Source organism: Thermobia domestica, chromosome 9 (genome assembly GCF_964235325.1).
Source record: "Thermobia domestica chromosome 9, izTheDome1.hap1.1, whole genome shotgun sequence".
Lineage (NCBI taxonomy): Eukaryota > Metazoa > Arthropoda > Insecta > Zygentoma > Lepismatidae > Thermobia > Thermobia domestica.
Window position 1 is genome coordinate 127,620,251 of NC_137462.1, and position 20,473 is coordinate 127,640,723.

A 20,473-nucleotide genomic window follows, 5' to 3' on the forward strand; every position below is an offset into this window, starting at 1 on the left:
TGTCAAGTACTGGAAATGAGGGTTCTGGTTGGCCATTTAGTTATTGGGGGTGTTTTCTACAAGTTCGCGCGGACGATGACTCATTTATGGCACTAGCCACCATACGTAGAAGGTGGCACCCTTTATATACAAACAGCACATATATAGAGGAAATAATCTATAACTTTAGTATCATTCGCAAGTAATGGCACTAGAAAAATCATCTATAGTTATTGAAAAGAATAGAGGATCAAGTACACTATCTTATTGAACGCCTTCACCAATTTAAAAGATTGTTTTGAGGCACCTATTTTGATGTTTTCTTCATTAGTAACTATTTTACTGAATTCACTTACTGCTTTAAAAATTCACGTATCACTTCAGAAGTACAGTTGTCTCCAAACTTTTTTTTTAAATATAGGCTTAAATCCAATTAGATTTTGAATTATTGCGTATAACAATAGGATATAATGTATATTCTAACATGTTTTAATGATTTTACTTTGTTTTTAGCTTATGTTCAAGGAACTCAGTAAAGAAATTCATTCTGCAGCAGAACTTCTGGCATCATACAAAGGTGTATCTATGAAAGTTGATTGTCAAAGTGCCACTGCGCCAGTAAGTGAATTTGGTCAGTGGTTTGTTGAGCTTCAAAATATAGCCGTTTGGATTCATCATGAAATTCGTGCCTTACAAGAAGTACCTAAACAACAGTTGCCTCACAAGACCGGAACAAATAAACGAGCGAAGATAGAAAAGGGAAGTAAATTGAAGAGAACGAAAGAACAAAGAGATAGTAATGTCACGAATACAGTTGATCAGTCTCGGCTATATGATGATTCCGACGAAATGCAAGAAAGATATTTAAGGTTTGTTTCCATCATTAATGTAGTCTGTATAGTTACGCGAAAATAGAAAATAGTAAGAAATATAATAGCATGACAATTTAATGGAAGTAAACTATAATCTTTTCTATCAAATAGAAGAATATATAAAGTAGGAAGAAAGGAAATTTTGAGAAGAGCAGTTTATGCTCTTCTCAACAGAGATGGACAGAGATGGACATTTTTCCCTACCCTCAATAACAACCACCTTCAAATATTATTGGTGCCCTCACCCTCTTCATTCTTGCCCTCACTCATCTTCATCCACTGAGAATGAAGGCGACCCTCATGAGGGCAAAATGCGTGAAGGTGCCCATCTCTGATGTATAACACTACCATGCTAGCGTCCAATTCCATTCGCAATGTTCTGCATGCTTCGTAGATTCTATTCTTTTTATATAATGTTTCTTTCCTCTCTATTTCTTCCTCCATTGCCTGATGAAGCAATACCGGAAGTATAACTAGAGTTTTCAGTCAATTTTCGCCTCCACTCCTGACACCCCTCATGATAAAATATGAGAATAAGGGAGGCATTCATGCTTTCGAGAAATTTTTTTAGTTTTAAAACATGAAAATCTACATTTTGCAGGATATTTTTAGGATATGAAGAGGATGAAAAAAGTAAAAGAAATAGTTTGTTGTAATGCTTTAGATGTAATTATGTAACTTCAAAGAGAATTTTTCTTGCCTTTGCTCCTGCAAATTTGTCGATTCGTTCCTCAAAATGCTTCCGGTAACCTTCCGCTCCACACTCAGCAACGAAACGTCTGATCTTTATTGTTCCATGGGTGATCTCAGGTAGGACTGGACTTACTAAAAGATCTTTCAACTGACAATGGATGTTGCGGCAAGGACTCTCAAATTTGGAAGATTACATCATCCCCATACTGAACAATGAAGCGATGAAAGTCCTCTGGTGTCGAAAGCTTACATCAGCCCTTGTCTTGAGTAGTATTCGGCAGTCCGTTATTTCCCTAAGCACTTCCAAGCCATCCAAGTCTGTATTATAAAAGCTTTCTATAAAAATGCATCTCAGTTTCAAGCTATTATTATTAGTTGTGCACATCAGTTACCTTATGTCTAAAAGAAACCCAAAACTAGAGTCCAGTTTCTTCAAGCTAATGCATCTGTTTCCCATTTCTGTGTGTATTTTGTCAATCATATTTTTATCAGTTGTAGTATTTCATTTTCTGCTGTGAGCCCTACATTCTCTGCTGTTTTTCCAGGCATTTCTTCCTTCTCCTCTGCTGTCTCTCAAGTTGGACATTACACAAACTGCACAGTTCCTTTACTTTCTGTAGAGAATTCTTGCATATGGCATAACTATTTTACTCTTGTAATACTCTTGTGATATCCTGAAAATACCCTTGTAAAGCCTGAATATCTTAGTAGCATTATGAAAATTCATCTGAAGCCTTTTCTGAACCCGGTCAATCTTGGTAAGTACATTATTCCAAAATTGAAGAAGACCAAAAAACCCAAATATGAAAATCCGATGTAACAACTGAATCGCATCACTTCTTTTATTTGAATTTTCACTCTGATCATTTGCAATATTTTCTAACAGTTCTACCCAAAGACCATACATCGATTTAACAGCTTCTACTCTGGCATTCCAATGAGCTTCTGACTCTGACTTCACTGATATACCAAGATCAGTTTTCAATCTCTCCCATCGAGAAGTTAACCGCGAAAAATAAACATAAATAGTTTACACAGTACTGAAAAGAGTCATATCTACTCCCTCGTGACCAACAGCGTAAACCTAACTAAATTAAGTGTGTGGTTTCACAGTTAACAAATGAAGTTTTTGGTTAAGTGCAGCAAAACTTTGTTGCACTTATGATTTGTAGCCAGACATTACAGATATATTGTCGTAACACTTTGATCAACATTCTTCTAAAGGTAATTTATCTCTTTCCAGATGTTAAAATGTATATTGTGTGTCGAAGAATAAGTTTTGGTGCCCCTTACAATGAAAATGGCATGGTATAGGTGCTCTATAACTGAAATTGGTCGGAACTTAATACCTGAAGTTGAGATTTTTAAGATATTAAAAACCAAAAACTAACACTAATAAGTAGTAATAAATAGTAAATATTAAAATAAAGTATTTAGTACCTTTTCATTATTATTTTTTTAATGACTTCTTCTAGTACTAATTCTTTTAATTGACTTTTTCGAACTCAATAGGCGTATTGTACTGTACTAATGTAAAGAGAAAACTGTTAGTAAATTCTTTTACTCAGTTTATTGTTTTGTTTGGTAGAAAATAACAAAACACATTTTTTAACTACAACAAAAGTTTTGTTTGATTTAATTTTCAACAAAAATACATTTCAGTTTGAATATATTAATATTTAAAAAAGATACATCAATTCGTTAGAAAAAGTACGAAGAAGTTCAGAAATATAAATTTTGGTATTCACTTTTCTAGAGAAGGTATATTACTAAAACTATAAATTGATAGTAGTAGTATAAAAATCAATAAAAATATTACAGAAAATTGATTAAAATAGTTTGTATTATACACTTAGTAGTGGATCTCCCTAGTTTTAGCAGCCGAAAATGTTTTTATTAGTGTATCACACGAAGGTCATTTCAAAAGTCCTGCACACTGAAATATATTATGGAAATAAATAATTTGTTGTACAAAATACTTTACAGGCCTTCAATATTATTTCCATTCTTGCTTATGACAGCTTCCAAACTTTTTGGTAAATTCTGTATTTCGGATAGGGTACCTTTATTGTTGAGTTGTATCTTCACTCGAGTCATCTCACTGGAAGCTTCGTCAGTTGTATCGAAACGTTTTCTATGGAGTGATTCCTTCAATTTGGGAAACAAGTCAAAGTTTGGCGGACTCAAACCAGCTATATAAATGGGTGGGGAAGTGTTTCTCATCCATACTTCTCGAATGTTTCTCTCACTTGTAGGGCAGTATGTAGTCTTTCCCATACGGAACCCATTTGGCAGCAATTTTTCTCATCCTTATCTTTTGAGTGATGATTCTATAAACTGAAGTGACAGATATTCTGGCCTCATATGCAATTTCCTCACATGTGTTTCGTCGATTCTCTCTCAAAATGTTATTCACAATAATCTCAGAGGTGTAGTCTGATGCAGTTGATGGTCTTCCACTTCTTGGGTTGTTCGCAGTCGTGATACAGTGCTACAATCTATTACACTATTTTCACAAACCTCTTGCAAAGCATTGTAAATTTCAGACGATGTAATCTAATGACGATGAAATATCATTTTCAATGGACAAAAGTGCAAGGTCGTTGAGTCTTTCCTACGAAAGTAGATCCTAGGTAGGTTTTCATTAATTTTAATTTTGAAAATCTTTTCTCCGGCAACGCTACCGACATTATTATTGTCAAAAGTATTCTCAAAGCAACCCACACATTTACGTAAGCGTCTGCATATCCAGGTTCCAACAGATAGTTCAGCGAGGTGTTTTCCCGCCTAAAATTAAAAAAAGGTATTAAACGACTGCTTTCTAATTTTGAAAATAAAAAAAAAAATAAAAAACTTTGAAAAATAATTTTGTTCAAATTGATTCTTCTTCCTTATAACCCGCGGTGTTTGAATTTTCCTTCGACTTCTAAATCTTCAGCCTTGGCTTTCATTAAACAACTAACAAATTCATTTTCGCGAAAGTCCGTCAAAAAGTCCCCAACAAACTTCAACATAGCTGCAGCTTGAGGTAAATTGACGACCTTTGATTGTAATATTGTACTAGTAATGAATGTTTATTTGGAATGGGACATCATAAAATGCAATCAATGACACTCAGAAACTCAAATCTTCAATTGTTTCGGACAAAGAATTGGTCTCACCTCTAACACTATTCAATGCAACTAACACTATAACCTCTAACACTATGCCTTCAAATTATGCATCCTCGTACAGGTCTCAAAATGCTTGTCGGATATGTTATTAACATATTCAATTTGCATTCAAAATTAAATAAAAATTTAAATTTTTATCATACTATTTTTTATATTTTTTCTTATTTCGGCGTCCCTCTCAAAATCGCACGTGAGCGACCGCACATGTCGCACACGTATTAGACCGGCCCTGGTTGAGAAGTTCTATTACATTCCAACATTTCTGTGACTCTCTTGTTTTTCAGTTTCATTGGCACTTTTTCTGTAGCCTCTTAGGGCCAAATTATGTTTGGCTACATATTTTATGTTTCGTAATTTCCTATTAAGTACTTGTCTTCGTTTTTCTCTTCTCTTCAGTAATTTGATTTTGAAGCTTGCGTCTATTAAACATTCTTTTTTTATTATTAGCCTCTTTTCCATTTCCTTCCGTGTTAGAATTCTCATGTGCAGCGATTTTTCTCGTTTTTTCCAACTATTAAAACCATTTTCGGTTTCCAAAGAAGAGCAGTTATTGACGGTGCGCTCGGGGATGGCCTCCCTTTCATTTAGCTACATCACTGAGTGATACATTAAAGAAACTAAAAAAGAAGAGTCACTTTTCTCTTTTCTATTGTTATGGATTTGCTGTACAATAATTTAAGTCAAATTTTTACGATCTTTACTGTATGCACAAAACAATTCTTCAAATGATTTACATTTGTCATCGATACGTGAAACTTTTTAAAATACGATAAATTCCTTAAATTGTGTCATATTATCATGTATTTTTGTTTCATTCTTAAGATTTGAACAAGAAAAATCTCGAAGCACGTACAGAAAAGAATTTACTTATATCAGAAAAGAGTAAAATCATTATCAAATAATACAAACAAATGTAAAGTTTTTGCCAAATACGTCATCAAGTTAGAAAAATGGAGAAGTAGAGAAATAGAATAAAAAAAATAGGAGAAAAATAGGCATGTTACTCTCCCGTTGACTATCTTATCAACTACGTACTTACGAAAATTTTAGATGGAATTTGGTAGAGACTAGAACAGAAATGTGAAATGTCACAAAAAGAATGGAAAATTTTGAGTAAATGAATTGTGTTACTTTAATGTGGTACTACGTTGGGAATCAGCTAAGCTAAATTATTTATATAAACACATAACACATTTCGGAATCCATGATTTTAGTACAGTATTGTTTCTATAAACTTAGTAAGTCACTTTACAGAAACAATACTTTCATTCAACAAAAAAAGATACAATGCCTCAAAATTTTAATTCAATTAAAATATTCTCCTATCTTTATATGACATAACATCTACTAACATGAGAACTACCAACGATATGCACATTGTTCCCCATCTGTGACTTGAACCCATCCTTACCACATGTAACCCATTTTTAATGCTACTATTTTTCTTTGCCATATTTTTCTTTTGAACTTCCTACAAAGAGAAAACCTGCATAATTTTCATTTTGAATCGTTAGTACTGTCCTTACTCCTTTTTATTACTTCATAATTTATTTTTATTAATTTATATATTAATTGTTTAATGCTTGTTTTCTAATACTTTACGTAATTACAGTTAGATAAATTTGTATCTTTAATAATAATCGCTCGTTTCTCCTTGTTCTCTTACTGATTGGCAGCTTCAAATAGTTTTTTTTTTTTTTTTTTTTTTTTTTTTTTAATCTTTCTTCATTAAGTTCCCTCCGATTTTAACTTATAAACACACTTCTACATTCCAATATAACGCCAAGCTTTGATGATTCTTCATAGCTACTTCTATGCTTATCTAATTTCTCTCTTTTTCTTTTGCCTGGTCTTTTCATATGATGAATTATTTATCAAAAGAAATATAGTTCAATTTCTTTCATGCTGTAAGATAATGCATTTACTATTTTCTGATAAAAAAAATGTTTTATATAAAAATTAATTACTGATTGAAAACATAATTACATATACTAAAAATGATTATTATAGGACATTTCCCTTAACGCTTCATCTTATAGGAAGGAAAGAGGAAGTGAATAAAGATTAAAATGCGATATATCAATAATAATTTATTATTGAAGTTGGTTACTTTTCGACAAAATGTACCAGCAGATATTAGAAAAGTACAACGGATGGAATAATAATTACTTTCTATCATACTTCGTAGGTATGCTATTTTATGAATTTAGTAGTCTTCTTTACGATTAAAATAACACAAAAAGTTTATAAAATGTGCAAATTGAACTTTATTTAATTATGTAACTTCTATTCAAAAAGTGAAGTGTTAATATATATATATATATATATATATATATATATATATATATGAAAAGTAGGAAATCTATAAAATCAATGAGCTGCTTACATACCTAGCAACCATGAACAAATATAACTAAATTGAAAACAAAAATACATTATTACTGTTTTTGATATAACGGGTGACGTAAAAATGATAGTAGAGTTAGTCTTTGTATTGTTTCTATATTTTAAATTGCCTGCTGCTGTTTATAATTTGTCTCTGCCAAAGATAACTATCTATATAAAATATTTTAAATATATTTAATATACAGGGAACTAAAATCCTACAACTTTCAAGTAATTGATATAAGTCAACGAAATAAAATGTGTTATTCAAACATAATAAATTTTGTATATTCATTTTTAAAGTATAATACCATGCTGGCATGAGCGGAATACCATATTGCAGTTTTCTGTTCTAGTTCAGCATAGGTATGAAAAAATTGTTAAAATATCTAATTTTAAGAAAAGAAAAAGAAAGAAAACAAAACCGTATAATTCCTTGTACGTGAGAGTAACATTTTACTTATAAGTTAGTTGACAAGAAAATGAATTAGTTGTATTTTTCTGGGTAATAATTGGAAATACGACAAACGAACTCACAATGACGGATATGGATTTTTATTCCTTAAGGTTACTGTTCCAGTTATTGGAGATTATAATTTAATATCAACAGTTTATTTCAAATATTAGAAATTTTGATATTTTTGCCCTTTTCTGCTATTGGCTTAAATTTGTAGGAGCAAAAAGATGATTGCCTACATTTTTGAAGATATGTGATAAATATTGTTAAATTTTCTTGTCAAGGAGCAATGGTATTTATAGATTCTTATGGCTAAACAATCATCTTTGTAACAATTAGATGAATAATAGTTTAAGATATAGTCACAAAGTGGTACTAAGTTTTTTATTTCAGACAGTCCTCCAATACATGATCGATAATTTGACTTACACGAACTATTGGTTTGACCGATGCAAAATAAACAAAAAAATAGGTGATAGGGCAGTATTTAAGACCATAATTGCTTCTTTCAGTTTTTTCTTCTTTTCTTTTCTTTTTTCTAATAGAAATACTTGCAGTTATGTTTTTAGGTAAACGTTTTGGTAGTGCAGTATTCGGATGTTCATGTGAAGATGTCGTTCACTTGCAGAAATTTTCACTACCACCTACCTCAATACTCTTCTATTTGTCTACATCTAAGCATTATAGTCTTTGAAAAAAGTTCTCGTTCCATTAACAAGGACAACAACTACAATTTAGAAAAATATAAATCAATAGAACGAAAAATGCACATGAGGAAGTGTTTACTTAGTTTTCACGATAACTTACTGTTGCTGGATATACCATTTGTATTGACGGTTAAATAATTATAGTCTTCTAACATTTGATAAGGTTTTGTTCTGAACTGACTTACTATAAAATTTTGGATTGCTGATTTTCATTTTTCAGATTTGTGAAAATGCTAGACGAAGTGAAGAGAAAGTTGCAAGACATATGTGTTGAAGATGAAATGGTTTCAGAAGCAATTGGGAATGACCAATTGACTGTATTAGTAACACCATTTGGAAAGTGCGTATCAAGAGACTCTTCCACCTCGGGGACTACTCATTAAAGAGAGGGGGAAATGCTACGGATAACGTTCATTCTGTTGAAGGTTGAGGCCGTATTTTATTTTATATTATTTACTTATTGTTTTGTATTTGCTTTATATATATAGCAAGGGAGCTATCTAATTATTTAAAAAAGTTAATTTCAAAACTAGTCAGTTTAGCTGTTCAAAGCAAATATCAGAAAGAAATATCAAATCCATCCGTTATTCCGTCCAGCTTAGTGTAAGATTTTTATCATATGAGAAGTTCTATTTTCTAAATTTTTGATACTAAAAGAATGATTCTTACGAATATATTGATGTTTTATACAAAATGATACTGATGAATTTTTATGTGTAGAAAATTACTTTTTACTAAAACACAGAGATCTGTTTGTACCGTTAATGAATATTTTATTTAAGTAATTGGATGATTTCACTTAAGAATTATCTTAAGTGTATGAGCTCGTAGAGAAATTTTACTTCTACTGATTCTATCCATTTTACATAAGCGTTTCAGCTAGTTAGTGAAACTAATTTAAGCACTGCTAACAAGTGCTCTATTAGCAAAATATAAATGTTTATTCAATTGAATGATCATTCTGAAAGATCTCTCATATGAATTTTTTAAACCTATGTAGATAATAAAAAATAAATGATTTTAAATGTTTTGTACAGTAATATTTTATAAGCACCTTGTTGTTCGTGTCTAGAGCACGACTTTTGCTGTATCTTAGCGTAGCACAGCTTGCAATATGTTTTAGTTGTTACTTTAAACTTGAACGAAAACCATCTTGTTGGATTTATTAGTGTTACAAATACGTTAATTAATATGTTTATTATTAAATATTTTAAACATTTTTATTGTTGATATGTATAATAAATAAATGTTTGAGATGTAGCGAAAGAAGTAAATAAGGAGGACGGATTTAGTTTTCTATATATTGTTTCTAAATGTTGTGTGTCAATATTTCCAAATGTCAAGAGCACATTGCATAGACATATGGTAATTCTAGTGAATTCTGTAAGGATGGTTGCTTGAGAAACTAAATGCGGCAACGTTGTGGCCAATATACCTATGTGACCATCAGACTTAATTCTTGGAACGTATTACAACATGTGATACATTGATGCCTTTCTTTTGTGAAGTATTGTTATTCTTAAGCATAAAACTTAAGTACTGAAACTTAATTTTTAGCTGTACGTTGTTGCATTTTTATCTAGTCACAGTGGATGTAAACATCTACAATTTGTGTTGCTGACATAAACGAAGCATATTATACTTGTGAGAGACCATTAAACGTTTAATTCTCTTAAACACGTAATCGTTTGTTTTACGAAAAACATTTTGTTTTGCAGAACGTTTAATTATCTATCTGTTTATTTTATTAAACGTTCAAGAAATTTTATTATGTTAGTATACAATTAGTAAAGCATTTAATGAACTAAACGTCTAGTAAAATATTAATTCATGTATTTATTAAATTTCACAATTCATATACTCTGTATTTGGCAATGTTCCATTTTTACTTTCTTCATTCTTATAGAAATAAAGTAAGAATAATTGGTGAACATTTTCAAAACTGAATTAAAAAAAAAAAAAATCCATGGTGGCTTGTTCATCTATTCATCATTAATGAATTCTTGCTGATAACCCGTGTCAGACTTGCAACCATATCTTGAGTCTAAGATTTTTTTGAGTTTGCTAGATGTTTCCTCTTACGTAAGATTTTTATTAAAGATAGTTTATTTGAAAATTTCACGATTTTTGCCTAAATTTCACACACAGATAATGTGTTTGTAAGTTAAAAATGAAATCCATCCTTTTCTATAGGACGAATTCAGGAGGAGAGATCAATTTAAGTAAAATTTTTGTTGGAATTTCAATAGTATTTATCATAGTAGCAACTATCGTTGGCGTCAGTGAACCATTCTTAAACGGTGTATGCTCGTTTTGTTTTGTTAGGAACGACACAAATTTTCAACATATATTGGTCCTGATATCATTGAGACAAAGAAGTAAGAGTATGAATTGTTTTCCGTCTTATTTGAAAATAATTTAAGTCACTAAATAAGATTGTTCATTTTTATTTATTTTTAGTAACCATATCAATAAACCTTCAATTTTTCAAATAAAGCGATCACCTAACTGAAGGGAGCACTCAAGCTCCCGAAAGGAACTGTGTAAATATATGTTGCTCAAATAAAAAGAAATAATTAATAATACATTCAATTAGGAGATTGATAAAAAGAGTACTCATTTATTCTTGTTCCCTGCACCCTTTATTCAATTTGTATCGATATTTCCAAATGTCAAAAGTGCACTACGAGCTCATATGGTAATTTTTACAATATAAATACTTGGTTTCTTTGAGTAAACACCAATTAACGTTTAATAAATAATTCGCAAGCTATTTGAAACTTTAACCTTTCATAAAACCTTATAGAAGAATAACAATTTTCGACATTGTAGAAGGATAACTTACAGAAACAAGGCACATAATGAAATGTAGGGAAAAAATATTTAAACGTTAACTGAAAACAAAAGTTTAGTTTACTCAACGTTAGTAAAGAGGTGAGAAAATAAATTTTAAACGTAAATGTTTAACTTGAAAGATGTTTCATATCCCGAGCAGTTGTACATAATCTATCTATGTTCTTATGTATTCACATCAACTCTACAAAATGTATAAACACTTTTACTGCCTGACGTTGTCTAGTGCCTGTGCATAGACTTTATGACAATAAATATATTCTGATTCTTATAAATCACGTAACTATGTAGAGCATTATTTCCAAGTGTGTATTACATTTATCAGTTACAAGTTCAATGATAATGTGTCAAAATAAGGCTGGACCTTTTCAATAGACAAGAAATGTTCATCTATCCATATATTTCTACCAAACTTGTCCTTACGTAACAATTATGGCGTAATACAACTATTCTTTGAGTTGTATTATGCGACCTTAATGTATTTTCGTTTTAACTATTTTTATTTTTTTTTTTCTCTCGATGGTGTGACCTGAAATATAAGAACAAATAGAGTTCGGAGGTACTGGGTGACAAGTACTCGTATTTCTTATGTATTGACTATTAAATAGTTGACTAATGTAGTTTTCTGTTATTATATATCCTGATAGTCGATTTAGAGCTTCAATAAAAAGTTTGTTTAAAGTCTTTAGGTTACTATGAATTAAAGACCCAAATTCTCCAGCCATACTGCTCTATCAGATCCCGCGTGATCCCCAAAGTCGAGGAATATTGGGTCTTTAATACTTGAATAAATAGCTGTTGACGAAAACTAAATGATAATGAAAGTAGGGCACTCACTTAGTGTCGTGAAAACAATTGGTGAGTTATTTTAAAGAAAGAGGTAGAGAATGTCAGCCAAGAATATAAAACCAACGACTGTGACGAGGCTCACGAAATGGTGACATACCAAAACTATCCGACCGGTCATTAAGCCCTTTTGGACTTCGTACCAAAAATTTTAATTATTAGTTAAGAAAAATTAGAAATTAGTTTTACCCTACTATACTCCTAACGAGAAACGAGTAAAACATACATACAAATAAAATTTAACCCATGAAAACTTATTGTTACTAATTTGTATTTATATATAAAATCACCTTCGTCAGACACATTTTGAAAGTACAATCTAAGATTACAACTTCTAGCATCATATTGTACTTTTATGTTGTATCTACTGCTAATCTCCTTTTGTTGAACTTTCATAATGTATCTACAGCTTATAGTATTAGATTGTACTTTTACAATGTCTGATGAAGGCAATGATATACAGTGTTTGCTTTGTCAGATTTTATTTTTATTTAAGTTATACGTGGTTTTAAAGCTAGAATAAGCATCATTCAGAGAAAAATAATACTTGTATAATATACTGAAATGATGTTTGTAACTCCACTGATTTTTGACCCATATATCACTTATTTGAGTTGTAAAAAGTAGTGTACTTTAACTCACATGCCAAGGTTATTGGCATCCTAGAAAACGGCAAAATTGGGTAAATTTTTATCCATATATGATATAGTTTCATAACAAATACATATATATATAATTCGAAATATGAACATCATATCCCATTGTTAAACATACATATGAATACATTGTGTTTCAGGATTGTGAGCAATAATTAACATAAAAACAATAACATTTCTGAGTATTTGGGTCACTTTTGACCCGATCTTGGCGTTTTGAGGGCCAAGAAAGTTACTAGATGTAAAGAAATGCATTAAAAATCATTTTTATTAATTTAGCAATTTTCATGGATATACTTTTTTTTTTTTTTTTTTTTTTTTTTTTTTTTTTGACTAACGAGTTTAGAAAGAAGAAAAGTCATACAATATCTGATTTAACTAGTTGTAAAACAAGAATTATTTCTATTATGATAGAAATTACTACAGAAACTGAAACAGAGTGTTAATTTTTTAAACATGTTTGTGATTCTTGAAACGGTTGTGTTAGTTATGAGAGTTTCTTATTATATTATTTAAGTACTTATTACAGAACAAGTTACAATTAAATGGGCATTATAAGACATAAGTTACGAATATTAATATAGAGATTACATCTTGAAAATCTATTTGAACAATTTTAAAACGTATATTATTATTGTATTCCTTCAAACTGTCTTTTAAGTTGCTGCAAATTATTATTTGCTCTAAATAGGATCTCATGTCATGTAACTTATACAAAATATGCTTGGGACGTATCTATGTATTACTGTTAGATGTACAGCCGTGTAAAAAGAGGAAAGCAGTCACTTATTCCTAGTGGTGCTATTCTAATTTTTAACCACCGGTTCTCTCTCTCTCTCTCTCTCTCTCTCTCTCTCTCTCTCTATCATCTATCTATATATATATCGGGTGTCCCACTAGAAAAGTGCTATATTTTGAGTAATGGTAGTATTGGTCATGACAAGCAATCGATCTAGATATCGATGAAAAGATCACTTTATTTTGTACACATTGCTTCGCAGGTACACTCATGTCCAAAATTATTGTCGCATATCTATAACTGTCTCCTTGTAAGAATATAATTTGATAATGATTTTGCAGGGTACTTTTAATACTGATACTATATGTAGAGTTGGGAAATATATGTTTGTGGTAAATTTTATAGGAAAAGAACTATAAATACGAAAATTAGCACGCGTAAAACAAAATGTTGCTAAATGGATAAGAAAATTTTATTTTCGTTTTATTGTTCTTATTTACTGCTCTTTTGACATGAAATTTGCCACATACATGTCTTTGCCGACACATACTAACATTATAAGAAATACCAGGCGAATTCGTTATCAAATTATATTCCTACAATAGCATATTTATAGACATGCGACAATAATTTTGGACATGAGTGTACATATCTCGAGAACTAATAAAGACATTGAAGTAATTCAAAAACGTGTTGTAGATAGGTAGCACACGTAATAGGCATTGAGGGCTGTTCACATATTACGTAACGCTGTTTTTGATCAAGTTTACCCCCTTCCTCTCCCTTGTCACACTTCGTAATGCAAGGCTAAACCCCTCCCTCTTTGTTACGTAACACTTTTTGATTTTTGATTTTCACAAATTTTACTTATTTTGGGAGTTATCACAATAAAAAAAAATAATTTTAATGGCAAAACTTTTCATTACAAAATTCTTGTATTTTGAGTATATTTGTAGTGCTTTTTCGCCAACAAATCGAAGTATTAGAAAATGGTACTACCGTAATAATATTTCAACCCCATAAGGTTGTTTAATTAACCAGTCTTAATTCTTCGAGATTGTCTTCATACTGTCTTTTTCCCAAGGAGATCGCAGCCAACCTCTTAGGTCACCCATGATTGGCAAGGAGGAAGTGTTGCAGGAAGATACAAGTGAAACAGGATCTAGAGAATTAACATTGACCTTTTTTTTTTCTGGAATCCAGGATGCTTCTTGTATTTGAAGTTTCTCAGTGTCGACGATACAAAGGAGTTCTTTTCATCGTAAATCACAGATTCGATGTGGCTGCACACGTGAAGGAGCAGGAACATCTCGTTTGTTAACAAGCTTTCGGTCATCTTCTTTGGACTTCAGTTTACTCCTTTTCAAATTCTTCTTGTCCTAAATCAGTTCCAGAATGCCAATAAACTCGATTTTTCTTGGAAAATTCAAATCTAAATATAACAAAATCAGTATGAGATGAATATCCGACGAATTCAGTTTTGAATATCTTACTTTGCTTGGATCGTACTGTCGCGAAAAATATTATTTCACGAAAATGAGTTTCTTCTGTTTCACATGCGAAACCCCTTGGAAAAATAGAGTGGAGTAATGATTCAAATCAAAAGTTTTAAATCTATTCTCAGAAATAGCGATACGAGTGGGAACGCGAGGGCATTTTCAAGCGGTAGTTACGATCGCTAAAAACTAACTCCAGGAAAGCGTAAACCGTAAATGCACTGCGACGATAGTCACAAAACAGAGCTTTTTGTATTGTAATACGTGTAGGGTTAGTCACCAGTCATTCTGGTGTCTAGTAGCGTCTTCAATTTGTTTCTGCATGATTCAATTTATACAGGCTGTATGTTCTCAATTTTCCAAAACAATATATATATATATATATAAAACTTTATATAAAGATGAAAAGAACTGCATAAAATTATTTGATTAAAAAGATTGCATATAAATGTGAGAATGAAAATAAATATTACAGAAAAAAACACGTTACGTAAAAAAGACGTTAACCCTCTCCTCCCTCGTGTCATACTTCGTAACGTAAGGCCGAACCTCCTCTCCCCCATTGTCGCATTACGTAATATGTGGACGACTCCGTATCACATTCATTATGTATCCCGGAATTCATATTCAAATTTCTATCTGTCCATTCAAATTTCTATCTGCTCATTGAATTGAAACAACAATACAAACGAGCGGGAAAAGTGTTTTCACTAATTTGTTTGGCTTTTTTCTTTCACTCTTGGTTAGGTCATGCGTGTGTGTGTGTTTATGTCTGGGTATTACAAACGGTTGTGCGAACTCGAAATATTTTAACAACCGGTTCCATCGAACCTATGCGAACCGGTTGAATAGCACCACTGCCTATTCCAGAAGCACATACTCTGTTGTTATATATAGACGAACAAAGCGATCTATTCTGTGTGACTTTTTTAAAACTTATCTTAGAAGACTATTTACCAACACAATAAATCGGAGGTGCTACTAGTCAGGTTGGGTATTAATATTTTAAACACGGCTATACACGTACAGAATATTAAGCTATAAGTCTAATATTATGTTAATGAGTTTTTAATATGTTGATATTATTGTTCGTGTTTCTACTACTTCTATAACTTTTTAAGACAAAACTAAGTTTTTGTAATTATTCTGCATAAAACAAAAATATCCAAAACATAGTTGTCGTCTGTACCATAAACATTTAATATTCCAAATAAGGAAAGACTATTATAATGTCGTCTTGTAGCGGTAATTGTCTGTTTCTTTGTTAATTTGTATGAAAAGTCAGTTGAGTTAATTATGTGATTCAGTAAGAGCCATGTCCATTATGTACTTAATCTCTTGTTATGAATAGACTTTCTTTTTCTGAACTGCCAATTGTTTCTATAAATTATAAAAGAGCACTATAATATGTCGTTAGCTAATTGATTATGTTGTATGGAATAACAAATACAGTACTTTACACAATCTCTAGTAGTTTTATTATATGTAATTACCTTTCCTCTGAATGTTTCATTTAATCGTAGATCAACATTTACTTCAAATCAGCAGGTAAAATGTACTTTTTAACATTGTACAACAGTTCTACAAGTAAAATCAATACAAAGGTAATCGAAAAAAATAAGAAATAACATTTACCACTACTTTAAAATAAACATACAAATTCATTTGTATTTTGTATCTTGGAAGTGCCATTTTCAACTTCTTAGAACTACATTTTTGTTTCCTCTTTATGCTCTCAACTGGTGTCGATACTTGAGACCGAGATCCTTGTATCATTAAATCCTTGTATTTTTAAAGTCTTTCCGGATTTGGAAAAGTTGAAACTTGGACGTCCCTTTACAGTACTGATGATATTTGAGACAGAATTTACTGGTTAGGGTGGGACTCGAATCACTACTCCGATTTATATCTGACACTTAACCGAGAATCGAACCCGGAACCATATGCACATAAAACACGTGCTTTGGCTCTTAACCATGCACCATAGGTTTCTTATAGAGAGTCACATCAACATGAAGTAGTTAAAAAAAATCATAAATTTCAAAATTTTACGGCGATGTTCTGCTGCTGTTTAATACCAGACCTCTAACTGTGCTCCATCTAAACATATTTGCACTCGCTTACGAAGTCTTAAAATTGATTTTTGACAATATTCATTTTAAATGTCCAGATTAATCATACAAATTTCTTTTCCTTTTAGATCGTTCACATGTTAAAAAAAAAAAAAAAACCTAGTCAACATAAACAATATTGTTTTAACATTTCCCTATAACTGAAAATCACAGAATGTGAAGTCGATTGGCTCTGTGGGTCAAGAAATCGGTGTCCTGCGGCCGATCCATCTATCACCAAATTGTTATCCAGACTCAACTGAAAGGCAAAGTTGAGGATATTCCAGTAAATCAGCAATACTTCCAGCTTCTTTGAGGTTCTTAAATTAAACTTTAATATTTCTGTATTCCACATCTTTATTTTTGTTCAATTGTTTATTTCTTCTTCTTCTTCTTCTTCTTTGTTTTAACTATCTGTAAACTAGAACACATTGTTTTGAGCCAACAAACAACAAATAAAACTATGTCTTCTCCTAAACCGTCACCGTATCACCTAGGTGTAATAAGTTGACTTTGTTGTTCATGAGACACTGACGCTATGTATCCTAAATTCCATTTTTTTTTAAATTATCACACCTACTTTACAGACTTTTCGTGTCTGGAATCGTCAGCATTTCCAAATACAGAGAAATTTTTAAAAAATCCTATATTTTAATTTGCACACTTTCTTATTTGTATTGTATGATCTATTGTATGAATACTCTTCCACTTCCTTAACTTTCTATATTACATACTATATTAATTGTCAGTTAGATTAGAAGAAATGTGTTCAGGATAATAAAAGATAAGGGAAACAAATTATATTAACCTCGCTTCTTGTAAAATTTCAAATGTTAATTGTTTGGCCGAATTTTTGTTGTCATACTGCATATTTTCAAAAAAATAAGCTAAAAGGAAAGCACAGTTATTTACACGTATAAATATGTAATATGAACTATAGTCAATGACTTGAATAAAGCTTCCACAATGTAAATTTGGCTTTAGTGTCAATAACATCTACACCTTGAATGTCGTTCTTAATAATAAAAGAAGATGAAAAAGAACTGAAGAAATTTTTACTTGAAAATACCGTTCTAATGATTCTACGTATAATGATGTTATTGTTTGTTACATTTCGAGTAAGTAATTTCTATTTTCTAACAGTCTTCATAATATGTTTTCTTGAAAATATTGGCAGTATTGCAGCAAAAAATTGTTAAAATTCATGAATAATTGAGTTTGAATTTTATAGGTAGTTAGTGGCGTAGATAGCATTTCGACAAGGGGGGGATATGTCAGGAAACTGAGGAAGGGTACACACACACACACACACACACACACACATATATATATATATATATATATATATATATATATATATATATATATATATATATATATATATATATATATATATATAAACTAATTAACAATTATTAATTAATTAACAGTTCATAGCTGATTTTATGGGAGAAATATTGATCAATAAATGAAGTTTCTTCCTACGTGTATATCTATAGAAAGACATAAACAATTCAAAGTTTCCAAAAACAAAAAAAGATAATTAATTCTTGCTATTACATACTAATATTAAATTTGAACCCAAAAATACAAATCTACATACCTGTATCTGAATCTAGTGGGCTTGTATTTCAGCTCTCGCTTCTCAAATGTCCCGATTCCATGCACACGATAAAATATCAAATTATTTAATAGTCTTGTAAACGTTAAATTTACGACTTTAAAATCTTTGTTTATATTTGTACTGTCTATCAAACGTTTATAATCTATGATCTATATATGATCTATTCATACTATTCGCACAATTATTTACATTGTTTCGAAAAAAAAAAAAAAAAGTAGTCACAATTACACAGAATATCACATCACAAAACAAACTCGAGACGACGCTTTTTCTTTGCTAGTTCATCTATCACTTCAACACTCGACAGTGGTATGTCATGATGAAGGGAAAGAGCTGCTAGTCCGTTTAGCCTTGTCTGAGACGTGGAATTTCTTACGTAGGTTTTCAGGCGCTTGAGAGTGGAAAAGGTTCTTTCCGGGGTGGAAGTAGACACAGGTAGAGTACATAAGATCTGCAGTAGCTTATGTATGTTAGGAAAGCTCCTGCTGTCACATTTTTCCAGTGCTTCAATGGCAGTACGGGGATTACATCCTACATTTGCCAATCTAGTTTTCCAGAGTCTCAGTTCTCCATATGAATCTCTATCTACAAAAGGAGAATAAAATGCAGCCAGATCTTCGAACTTCTCGCACTCAATTTCCATGTCGTCACTACTGAATAGGCACATAAAGGCTCTGAAAATGTTCTCGTGTTTTAAGAATCGTTCTTTTAACTGATTTGAAAAGTGATCCAAGAAAGGAATAAACATATTCACTCTAAAAAAATCTTCAACTGAATTTGTTTTATAGTTTGATCTGTTTCTCTGAAGCATAGAAACCCTCCTCATTTTCTCCTCTACACTCAAACTTTCAGCTACTTTCTGCGCCTTATTGTATATTCTTTTGAACACCTTCTCAGAATCTCCTCTGATTCTATCAAATTCTTCCACAATGTTTTGTGCGTTACTTACGGCTTCCGCAAGATCGATGTTTTCTGACTGCAAAAATTTGCATAACGGCAAGCCATAGCTAAAAACGAAATCAATTGTGTATAAGGACAGAAGAAACTCGAAGTCTAAAGAGTTAACGACAAGTCTTGCGTCCGTACCTGTAGAATCACTCCACGTGGATATCTCCTCCAATGCCTCAAATACAAATTCAATCAATTCTATGAAATCGTGAACTGCTTCGAATTTTCCTGTCCACCTGACAACACTAAGTCTTTTCAATGATTTTGCATTTGGTGGTATATCTGCCTTCTCTATCATTTTGTTTAAAATAGATTTTCTCTTTGGTGAACTGAAAAATTCGTACATTTTCTCCACTACTCCTAAACAGCTTTTTATTGGTAAAATTTCACTACTTTTCGTAACCGCTAAATTTAGAGAATGAGCTGCGCAATATACATAAACTGCCAAAGGATATTTTTTTCTTATTAACGCTTGAACACCCTTATATTGACCAGACATATTTGTGGCACCGTCATATCCTTGTCCGAGCAAATATTCACAATTTATGCCGAAGTCTTTTAAACTTGTCAAAATTATTTCCGCTAAGTCGTTACCTGTAAGTGATTCAACTTTAACGAATTGGAGAAAATCTTCTCGTACAGATCCATTTTCAACATATCTTGCACAAAGAGCCAACTGCTCTACATTTGTGATATCCGTTGTTTCATCAGCCAATAACGAAAAGCATTTTGCAGCATTAACTCGCGAAACAACTTTCTTCAATATGAGTTGACTAGCAGCGTTCACCCCGCTTCGCTGCGGTCACCCCGGAACGCAATAAACTTTGTTACTTAGATAATTTTTACTTTTTCGCTTTCAAGTGATATGATAAAAACCATAGAAGATTGCAGTAAATGTTAACATTATATCGCCTGTCATTTATGTTAACCCGCC

General features: G+C 31.5%; 2 protein-coding genes across 2 annotated transcripts; one reads left to right on the forward strand and one right to left on the reverse strand.

Annotated features, from left to right (window-relative positions):
- Positions 1 to 558: 558 nt before the first annotated feature.
- Positions 559 to 8,757, forward strand: LOC145694112 (uncharacterized). Its single transcript, XM_081770231.1, has 2 exons — positions 559 to 848; positions 8,487 to 8,757. Exons 1-2 carry the CDS (start codon positions 565 to 567, stop codon positions 8,647 to 8,649), a joined length of 447 nt encoding a protein of 148 aa, XP_081626357.1. The 5' UTR covers positions 559 to 564; the 3' UTR covers positions 8,650 to 8,757.
- A 10,075-nt stretch (positions 8,758 to 18,832) lies between these two features.
- LOC145661004 (52 kDa repressor of the inhibitor of the protein kinase-like) lies at positions 18,833 to 19,837 on the reverse strand. Its single transcript, XM_081726441.1, has one exon. The coding sequence runs from the start codon at positions 19,835 to 19,837 to the stop codon at positions 18,833 to 18,835; it is 1,005 nt and encodes a 334-aa protein (XP_081582567.1).
- Positions 19,838 to 20,473: the final 636 nt, after the last annotated feature.